Source organism: Glossina fuscipes, unplaced genomic scaffold (assembly GCF_014805625.2).
Source record: "Glossina fuscipes isolate IAEA_lab_2018 unplaced genomic scaffold, Yale_Gfus_2 88, whole genome shotgun sequence".
Lineage (NCBI taxonomy): Eukaryota > Metazoa > Arthropoda > Insecta > Diptera > Glossinidae > Glossina > Glossina fuscipes.
This window is the reverse complement of record NW_023998442.1, coordinates 1299418-1311167: the sequence shown is the minus strand read 5'-3', so window position 1 is coordinate 1311167 and position 11750 is coordinate 1299418. Positions and strand designations below refer to the sequence as shown.

The 11750-nt window shown below is 34.0% G+C and overlaps 1 protein-coding gene across 1 annotated transcript; it reads left to right on the top strand.

The window, feature by feature from the left end:
* Window positions 1-4326: 4326 nt before the first annotated feature.
* On the top strand, window positions 4327-6759 carry LOC119638381 (DDB1- and CUL4-associated factor 8-like). The gene has a single exon (XM_038035140.1). The coding sequence runs from the start codon at window positions 4333-4335 to the stop codon at window positions 6640-6642; it is 2310 nt and encodes a 769-aa protein (XP_037891068.1). The 5' UTR covers window positions 4327-4332; the 3' UTR covers window positions 6643-6759.
* Window positions 6760-11750: the final 4991 nt, after the last annotated feature.

Sequence of the window (11750 nt, the reverse complement as noted above, 5' to 3'; positions counted from 1 at the left end):
GTTCAGCGTAGTTTATGTTTATATCACACTACCATTATGAATCAATTTTGATCATAACATATTAAAACTTCCCTAAAAAACAACACATTTTCTATATTATCTTCATATAGGATAGGATCAAAAAAAATAAGCCGAAGAGGTCCAAATTTAGGACAATAAATTTTTTAGTCTTAAATCACTATTATGATCTGATTTTCATCATGACGCATTGAAAATCATACCTTTTTGCCATAGGAACTTTAGTTTTCGTTATATGAGAGGGGATTCAAAAATTGCTATAGCTGGTCCAAAGTTTTCATACCAATTTAAAATGCCGAAATACTACCACTTTGCCATTTTTGTTGAGTAAATTTGAAAATTGCAATTTTTCAAAAATGGACGTTATGTGGGGGGTGGTCGATGAGTGGACCGTTCCAAATCATTTTAAAAAGTTCATCAAAATATCTCAAAACTTGCGACCTGTACGTCGAATACAAGAAAATAAAACAGGCGGACAGACGGACAGAGAGGCTTAGATCGGTTTAGAAAATGATTCTGAATCGATTGATATAATGAGAGGTGGGTCTATCTCCTTCTATCCTTCTAAGTGTTGCCTACAAGCGGAGTATTGTATAATTATGTTTTGATAAAACAACCTCAGCAAGTAAAGTGTAATCCAGACCTCATATCTGGATACTGGTCTGAGATTCTACATAACATTCATTTATCGTAATTAATCTAAAATATAAATGAGCTAAAGAGACATGGGGGCACCATTAAATGCGGTCACATTTAACCAAATATTTGTTAATTGTAATGTGTTGGTTTGAGGTAGGTGGTCTCCGAAGCATGCTTCGAGGACAATACAATTTTTTTATTTGCTTGTTTTATTAAATTTAAAAAAAATATTTTTTCAAACACTATAACATGAATGCATATATATATACATATATATATATATATATATACATATATAAAATTGTAAAAATTTTCTCAATTTTCTTCTTTTTATTTTCACATAAGATTATAACAACAGGCATATGACGAATGACAGGAGCCGCTAGATTTATGTCGATCTTACGAGTTTAAATTACTGAATAATACTTTCTTGTTGCGAAAGCTGCGATTTATAGTACGTATATATAGTATATATATATATATAGAACACGTTAATGTATTATAAAGAAGAAAAGTCTAGTCTAGTCTAGTCGACGAGACGAAACAAGAGGGTAAATCATAACATCAGAACGTAATTGTGAGAACATCTTCTATTTTTTATTTGGTTTTTTTTTTTTTTTGTTTTTTGAATTTTTTTTATATTTTTTTTGGTAGTAGAATGGAAACAAAGCACGGTTTACTATGAATGTGTAACAACACAATGCCTGTGAAAAAGTAATGGAAACCTTGTTTGTTTTCACAATGACGACTATTGTGCTAATCTCAAATCACAGGAATATCCGAATGCTCTCTGCCTCTTTATAAGATATACTTGCAGACACACACTTGCAAGGCATATTTTCATAATAGCTTATTCGTTTGCATTTATATACAAGCACATAAGAGAGTATGAATGCGTGTGTACGATGCATTTGTGCATACTTAGCCAAAGGAATATGTACAACGTTACTGTATCATCACAATTTATAGCTAGTTCTCGTTTTGTTAAGTATTCTGTACGCTATTTAAAGGAGGTAAATATATCTATATGCATTTATATATATATATATATATATATGTGTGTGTGTGTATGTGAGTGTATCAGTTTAAACCCTGACATTTGTAGGGCAAAATTTATTAACAAAATGTAAGTATTTTGTACATATACATAAATATATAAATATATGCAGACATAACAGTTTCATGTATAAATCTACAAATATATGTATGTATGTATTCATATGAATACGTATATATATATATATATATATATATATATATATATTGAGATTTATCTGTATCCGCGTAGTGTGCTCATATCAACTGCAAGCATATACATAAGCATACACAATAAAAGCCTGTTATGTCAACTTTTAACGATCGTACGAAATGCAGAGCAATGTGAATTTGCTCACTTCCAATCATATGTACATGGATATTGAAATTTTATTTTTATTTATTTATTCATTTGTTTATATTTATTTTTTTTTCAATCATAGGTACCTTTACGACCACCATCGGTACTGTTCGTGCGATTGTGCAATTGTGCTTTCGAACAATTGTTTCACATTTGCTCTGATTTATTTGGCATCAGTTTCGTCTCTCAACTACATTATCTTTTCACAAAAAACAAAAACAAAAAATAAGAAAACTATATTCGCCTTATGGCGAACTTTTAATACCCATCATCCACTGTCTACTAACTAACTGTAAGCCGGTACGCGGATGCATGAAACATTAAACATAACGTATATAAGAAACGTAGAGTAGTTTCTTACATTGTGAGCAGGTCAATTAATAGAGATAGCAACTCCTTCATACTAGCCTCTTCGAAAAATATGAATTAATCGGCAGAGACCCCCCTTCACATCAGATCCTTGAGGAATACTTGCATCAAGCTTTCGCTTAATATCCTTTATACATTTAGGATTAATGTTTTTTTAAAATTTGTGGGCATGTCTTTTAAGTGATCACCACTCTCAAATGATTTTGATAGGAATATACTCTTAATTTCAAGTTTAATATCTTATAAGGACTGCAAGTTATAGTTGTCCTTCCATAGGGGGCATGCATCTGAATTATTCTCCAATCATTTCTCGTGCAAAGTTTTTGAGATGACAAATATTTCTTTCAACTTTTGTATTAACATTTGCTATGAACTATAAGTTAAGGATTTTAAATCACTACCAGCCAGCTATATGAAGACAAATCATGAACATTTTCAAAACGGATCTTGGGGCTTTCGTTAAAAAGGCTTATGCCAACGCACAAAAACGAATAAATAAACGACTCATGGTCTAAGGCTAATCAAAGCTATATACATTTACGAACTATTGCAAACGGGTACACAAATTTAATGTACCATTATCTCTTAGTAGATGAAGAGAAAAAAAAAATCACTTAAACCTTTTAATACACAATTAACAAAAGCATGTTCGAGTATTGTATATAAGTATGTATAACAAAAGTATATAAACAATACGAAAAACAATGGCTGCAAAGCATATTTAAACCTCATAATAACTATTTCAACTTTACGTCAAAGATATCGAAATTTTCCGGTTTATTTAAAATTTTTCCACAAAAAAAAAAAAAAACAAAAAATAAAAGCCATCACTCACCGATTGGCAAATTGATTAGCAGTTGACGTACTGTGGTAAACGTAAACATCGACCACAGCACCAGCACAAGCAGCATGTATAGGTGGCCAAACATAATTTAAATCCTGACTTTTTTCTATATTCGCCTGAGTAAATTATAAACGAAATGACAAACTTATTATACATCCAAAATATTTCTCTGTACCTAGAGGGCTTACCTTATTCTGTATATTGTATTGCTATTACACTACATGCATATAGTATATAGAGTAGTATAGTATAGGTATACAAAAATCTTTACAGAATACTTTATACATTTTTCATATTTGTACTCGCAGCGCGACTTTAATCAACGAATATTATTATAAAGCATTTTGCCAATGGTATAATTTCTTAAAACACGCCTTTCCTTTGAAATAAGATCAACACGCCCACAAGCCATAAATTGAAGTGTTAATCAGCTCAAATATAATTTAATGTAATTTATATCCAATGAATTATTTCATTGTGGTGTTATTGTGTGGAAAGAAGAAAAGTGAAGAAGAAGCGCAAAATATTTTTATATCCTCTCTATCGCAATAGGAGGATAAGCGAACTTATACCGACAAGCAAAGATGGTCAATTTGCCAAAGCGTTTGTAACCTCAGAATGCACTCATCACATCCTCCTTAAATTGTGTATGTATTCTGACCTGGTAAAATATCCGTACTCTTTGACGTCACAGATCTTCTTTCAAAAATATCGAAGTTTATCCTCTAATCTGTCTGCCGTCTGTTGTTAGAGCAATCATAACCTTAACAAGTAAGAAAATTACATTCGGTCATGACCGAATCTTTTATACCCATCGTCGTGATCTCAAACAAGACATATACAGGGAAAGGAATTATATTTTTGTGCTCAATATTGTCCTGCTAATAATTGACGTCGGAGAAACCTCGGAAAGGATTACTTTTCATTTGTTTTTCGAGAATTGGCTGAAAGTTCTGATCGAATTGTCTTTGAATATTTGTTCAAACACCAAGCACTCTATACTACTTGCAAACGTCAATGATTTGTAAGGGGTCGACTTTAATTTATTTGTGAAAATCGTAAAGCAATGATAGCAAATATGGAGGAATCCGAACAGTGCTTAGAATCTGCACCGAAGCGTAGCCGTTCAGAACAGAATATCGAAGAATTCAATAACTGGCCATCAAATGTTGACGGCAGCGGTGATCCCAGTTCCAAAGAAAACGAACAGAGTTCATCTATTAGCTGTAGCATTAGCAGTGGAGCTGATTGTATTGACACTAAGGCCAACAGCGCTAGTGTCAGCATGAATAAAAACAGCGCTGATAGTGGTTTGGACATGATTTTCGGGTCCGAAATGCCTGCAAATTTGCTAAACAAGCCTTTGGCAAATGAAACCCAAAAAAATGATCACATCCAGTCAAAAACTTGTGCTGTGATGACCGAAAATACATCTGTTCCTGAAAAAAATCTGAACGGAGATGCTCTTGAAGTTGAAGAAGGCGATAAGGCTACAGGTTCAATGTTTGCGAAAAAACGTCAACTACGCAATCGTAATCGTAATTATCGTTGTGCCAAAAAACGTTCGTCTTCTTTATCATTATCATCGTCGCCATCGTCATCTACGTCATCTCTACTTAAATCCGATATCGATTGGCTGTTTCGTTCAACTGAAGAACAACCAAAGAAGAAAACTGAAGAAAACTTGAATGGTGAAGGTGACACTTTGCAATTAGATGATAATGAATTGCCACACTGGGAAACATCAAGTAATAGTGCTCGTGAAGCGGACGATTCTAGCAGCGGTTCTTCCTCTAGTTCAAATGACAGCGATTCTGGTAATCCGTTCTCTGTTTTTGTAACGCGCTCTGATTCGGAAGGAGATACTAATGAGTTTTCGGCATCGCTGGTTTCGCCTTCCGACTTGGACCGCGAAGATAAAAAAAAGAAATTTAAATCTTTGCTTACAAAACCGAAACCGTCATACAATTGGAATTCCACGTACGAATTAATGCGCCGCGAAAGTGGTTTACGAGGGGATGGTAGAGGATCATTGCGTGGCGGCATGGGGGAAAGTTTCGCAGTTCGTTATTATGCTTCTCGTCATGTCGTAGAACGCATGAAGTTTTCGCATGCTCTACATAAACACAGCGGTTGTGTGAATTGTTTAAATTTTAATAGAGCGGGAAATTTATTAGTTACTGGTTCGGATGATTCCCGGCTTATAGTCTGGGATTGGGCTCACAGCAAAACGAAATATGTGTGGAAATCAGGACATACCGCCAGCATATTTCAGTCCAAGTTTATACCAAGCAATGGTTGTATAGATGTCGTGTCGGTCGGTCGAGATGCTCAGGTGCGCCGTTCAATTGTACCGACGTCAGGTGGGACAATTCAAACCTCTTGTCTGTACTCACATCGCGGCCCAGTGCATAAATTTGTCTTATGTCCTCAAAATCCTTCAGAGATTATAAGCGTTGGAGAAGATGGTTATATACTTGGAAAAGATTTACGTTCAGATGAATCGCATTATGAAATGTTGCAGGTAACGTCAGATTCACTGTGTAAATATGCGAGAAAACTAAGCCTCTACAGTATTTCTCATCATCCGTATGCGCCTGAAATTTGTGTTAGTGGCTGTGATAATTTTGTACGTGTGTATGACAAACGAAATATGAAAAATAATCCGATACATATGATGTGTCCAGAGCGTTTGCTCGATTATGCTAGTATTCCCTCGGTAACCTCTTGCGTTTATAATAATACAGGTACTGAGATTTTGGCCACCTATAGCGATGAGAATATATATTTGTTCAATAATTTGTGCTATGAAAAAGGAACATTTCTTCATTGTTATAAAGGACACGTTAATCAGCAGACCATAAAAGGTGTAAATTTCTTTGGTCCTAATTGTGAATATATAATCAGTGGCAGTGATTGTGGCAACATATATTACTGGGATAAAAATACTGAAGCTATACTCAATTTTATGCCGGGCGATGTTGTCGGCGTGATTAACTGTTTGGAACCGCATCCATCTGTACCTATACTGGCAACTTCTGGATTAGATGATAGTATTAAAATTTGGACACCTAGTGCTGAAACATATCCGCCTGACTTAGCAGATTTAAAAAATTGTGTCTTTCGCAATATGACATGTACCACGTTTGAAGATATCGACGCTATAGGATTCGATCATGGACTATTCCATTTCTTTACACCACACTATTCCTGTTGTCGTCGTGGCCTTGCTCATGCTACTCGTAGAGGTGGCAGCAATGAGCGTCGTAACCGTACAAACGATGAAGCTTCTACCCGCAGCACTGATGATACCAGTTCAGATAATCAAAATGAGGGCAGCGATGATGTTCATAGCACGACCTGCAGTCCACAATAAATTTTTCCTTTTGTTTCTCATGATGCTGAAGTTAAACAATATTTACGTTGCATTTACTTTTTTATGAATTTTGATTGCTTTTGTGAGCACTCGTTTTATATCCACTACTAATCCATTATAGATGTATCGGAGTTCACACACAATGGATACATAATCTTAAAACCCCTCTGTCCGCTTTTAATTCAATTCTTAATAATTAAATGGGAGAGCAAGAAATTATCAACATTATTCCCGTTGCTTAAAAAACAATTTGATTCCATTGATAATTGCGAAAAATAAAAAGAAAAACAATTACCTCGTAAAAAAGAATTCGCAAATAAAGTATTACGTTAAAATTCAGCGACATTATTCAGGAATATATGGTTTTTCAATGTAATTCACTTGTAATGCATATTCAATGTACATTACACTCTCAACGGAAAATATTCCGAATTCGTCATAATCTTTTCACTTCTTTCATTCCGTTTTTTTTTTTTTAAAAGCTTTTACTTAACTATGTAGAGGAAATAAATTTGCTCGAATAGTTTGTGGGTGTGAACTATCTTTCATTTCAAAGATATATTTAAAAAAAATTAAAAATTACACTAATTAAATTGAAATAAATTGAAATAAATAAAAAGTTGTTTGTGTGTGGTTGTTGCGAAAAGTTTAGGTCCCTCCCAAATTCTTTTGCAAATTTACAGGCGATATATTTATTTTCGCTAACGGCAGATTGTTTACCACAAATACTATATATAGTTGCGTAGACAGTCAGCTGAGCAGGCGAACAGATGGACATATTTAGGTACATCGCAAACATGAAACTGGCCAAGAAATTTATATAATTTGTGGGATTTTTCAAGCTTGTTTCTGCCCCTTTTAAGGGTGTTGAAAAAAAAAAAATCGAATTTTCATAAACTATAATATTGTAGGTAGGCGTGGTCAATTTTGTCCATTTTTACCTAGATCCTACAGCGACATCCGTAGAATATGTACTTAAATTTTTATACATTTATCTGCTATACTTTACGAATAATGAGCAAGAAAAACAGAGATATTCGCAGTTTACGTGCTGTTGTGGGCGTGCCCTTCGATCGATTTGATCCATTTTCAATATCAACATGCGTGCAGGAACTTCCCATATTTCTGCAAAATTTAAAGTCGTTTTCTTCATTTTTACAGCCAAGAGAGTGCTAACAATAAACAAAGGCACACAATTACATAGACGGACAGACATGGCTTCATCAATTCATTAAGAATAACATATTTTATAAAGTCGCACAACCTTGCATTTGGATGTTGCACATATCATGGAGAAAAACAAAACGAGCCTACCCACGTGACGGGTATAAAAAATTAAGAGGGAATTTTTTTTTTTAAATTTTAATTTTAAAATTTAAATATAACATAAACACTTTTTATGCAAATTTCAGACTTTTATTAAAGTTCATTTCAATTTATTATTATTATTGTTATTAGAAATTTAGGCAGAGAATAAATTCTACGACTAAAGTCTTACAAGCGGTAGCATCAAAGGCTTTCGGCTTTTTACTAAAAATTCCACAGCATTTGAGATTTGAACCGAGTCGAGACTCTTGCCTACTCGATCACGCGGATTACATTCATTTCAATTTAAATTCAATTTGTTATTAAAAATTGCTGAATTTTGTATATGAAAAAAGCTGTTTTCCTTACAAATCTCAAAAAACCGCATATCGGAACAAACATATTCACAAACTATACCCTTCAAACCAAATTTCCATTTTTCATCTTATGCTCGACAATCTTAAAAAAAGTGATTAAAGCTTAGATAAACTTGGCAAATAAATTAATTTGCAAATATTTAAGAGGCTTCTGAGAAAAGTGAATTTATTTTTTATAGCAATTAAATTTTGTACATGTATGAAACTGATGTATTTATCATCAACTTTCTTCTTTAACATCTGATCTTTTTCGCATAATCAAACAATAGAGATAAGCAGTCTAGAGCTAAGAACGTAATACTGCTTGCAAATGCAACAAACTATTTCCACTTGGACGACTTCTTGCGTAACAACAAGCATTTGTATAATTCATTTACAGAATTATTCTTCTAATGGTTTCGAGCATTTGCTCTCAGATTCCAATAGTAAAACCAGAACTAAGAATTGCCCAAATATTGACTTTTTCTTGCTGTTAAGGCAAATGTATTACCCCTATGCGGAGACAAGATTACGATATGATATTACAGCACGGGGCCAACTCAGTACATCGTAGAATAACCAATTATGAAAATTTTGCTACCATGTAATCCTGAACAATCATTATCACTATCATCATAGGATGAACGATTCCCTACAATTCTGGTGAGCATTGACAAAGGAATACTGCTGATGAAAACATTGTAGATTTCGTTCTATAATTTTCGCTTCATCAGTTTAACCTAAGTACAATATCTAGTATAAATTTTGAAATTTTTTCTTAGTTTAGGGGCAAAAAATCGCGGGGAAATTTTTTAAAAGTTTTCACTTTAAACGGGGTAATCACGTACGGAATTGTGAAAAGTCGTTTGTCCATGCTGGGGACTTAAAAGAAAACTCTTTGTGCAAGCTCCTGGAAAGTTTCAAATTGCATTCCCTATTATCGTGCTCAAGCTAATGAATTAACGGAACGGGTTATCCTTTCTTCTTAAGGAAACATTTAAGTTCATAAGTCATTCCACTAAGAACCGGGCGTTTCCCCTGACAAATTCTAATTTTAGTTTCCTATTACAGTCTTGTACCAATGGCTTACGGCGAGCATGGTAATGGTCATGTTATAATTTTAGGTAGGCAATGGAGCCAATGGAATTGAAAAATTGCTATTTACGGATGGCAAGGAGAGTTATTTAAGGATATTAGAAGAAAATATGAAAGAAAATGCGGACAAACTTGGTATTTTGGAAACATTTAAATTCCACCAAGATAACGACCACGCTTAATTCAAGAATGGCTCTTAAGCAACTGCGTTAAAGTGGTTCACCCTCTACCCCAATCACCAGGCGTGAATCCCATCAAAAACACGTAAATTAGACTGCCGTGTGCGAAAACACCCAACTTCTTCCGGCCAAGATTTAAAAAGTAGACTGCAAGGCGAATAGAGTGAGATCCCAGTTTCCTATACAAGAAAAGTTGTACAAAATATGTCAAAACGTTTGGATGACGTTATTAAGCAAAAAGTAAACGCCACCACATGTTAATTTTTAATAATATGCTGCTTTTTTTATTCGTACCCTTCCTTATATGAAAACAGGTGAGAAAATTAAACTCGATCGAGAACGTATCTTTTATCACCGTTATCCTAGAAAAGACAGGAAAGAAGTAACAGAACAAAGTTTTCATACTCTTTAATATGGAGAAGGCGCAGCTGAAATTTTCTATTTTCAAAATAAAGCTTCTTGTCGTAAAGGCGTGTGGGCATTGTAGGAACGTCCTTTGAAAAGTTTAGGTTAATTCCAAATTCTTCTGGAAATATGTTGGCGATATCTTCATTGTCGCTAACGGGAGAATGTTTGCAATAAATAGTACAAAGTTACGCCAACAGACAGATGGACAGACAAACGGCTAGGAATTTGTATACTTTATGGGATTTTTCAAGCTTGTCGCTGCATGGTATAAATATATAAAAAGAACAGTTAAAGTTTGATATACTACAATACTGGGTAGACGTGATCAGTTTTTTCCATTTTTGTGCACGAATCCAACAGCATCGCCCATAGAATATGCGCACAGATTTTTGTACATTTATCTGCTATAGTTCATGTGTAAAGAGCAAAAAACCAATTTTTTATTCCTTTTGGAAAACAGTGGTGTTCTCAGTTCACGCTGTGCAGTGAGTGTGTCCGTCAAACCATTTTTAATGCCAATCTGCTTGCAAGGACTTCCAATGTTCCTGCCAAATTTGAAGTCCACAGCTTCATTGCGGCCAAGAGAATGTTTCCAAAAGGCGGACTTGCTTAAATCGATTTAGGATCCTTTATGGGGTTTTTGAAACTTGATTTAGCGCGTCCCTCCCTCCTTCAGTGATGGGTATAAGAACTCAATATTAATGACGCTACGTTTTTTGAGTTATTGAAGTTATTTAATTTTCTTGTCTACTGGAATAATATTTGGTTTGTTTTCCTTTTTTTTAAGTATTTATTACGTTTGGACAAGAGACTAAGTTTAACAAGCTTTTAGAGCTCATTGTGTAGAGAGTCATTGTATGTATAGATATTTCAAGCGAGTGTAGAAGAAGAACCCCAAGGCAAATATTGTCAATTAAAACGGACAAAATGCATTGTACTGAAATCATTTTAAAGGTATTAATTAAATAGATAAGAGGTTCTAGAACCGTCATATTTTTTCGGCCGCATATTTTCCACTGCGGAGATTACATCAAGATTATAGTGGTCTTTGTTCGTTTCTATATTTTTATGAATTGTTTCTAGTAGATGCGGATAATCGTACAATAGCCGGATGCAGTGTGTGCTTTGAAAAAAGAGTTTTTTTCCATTTTTTCAGTTGGTTACAATTTTGACAATTCTTCCTCTTGCTCATCCAATTTAGGGTTGCCAAACTTTGCTGATCGTATTGGTATAGGTTTTTTGGTATTTCAAGCAAAGCACTTGTATGAATATATATGGAAAGAGAATATTCTTTTTATTTTTGAAAATAGGGTAAAATCGAATGCCACGCCTATAAAAATTGTATAAAACTATTCAAGAGAGGTACAAGGGGAGATGAATTTATATTTTTGATACATTTATATAAAAAAGATTATATATTATATTTCAAGCAAAGCACTTGTATGAATATATATGGAAAGAGAATATACTTTTTATTTTTGAAAATAGGGTAAAATCGAATGCCACGCCTATAAAAATTGTATAAAACTGTATAGCAGGAAACCATTTTACTTCAGGCGTCGAACAAATATGAAATTTAAAAAATCGATGCAAAGTGATATACATAATGAAAGGAATTACAGGTCAGCATATCAATACATGATATAAGCAGAAACAAACTAGTTGGCGCACTGACCACTAACAGTATTTCCATGACCCGGTTATTATCCCAGTCTGGTAAGAAAACAGGAAAATTGGAAGAGTTCACCTTGTAAGCAGAATGCTC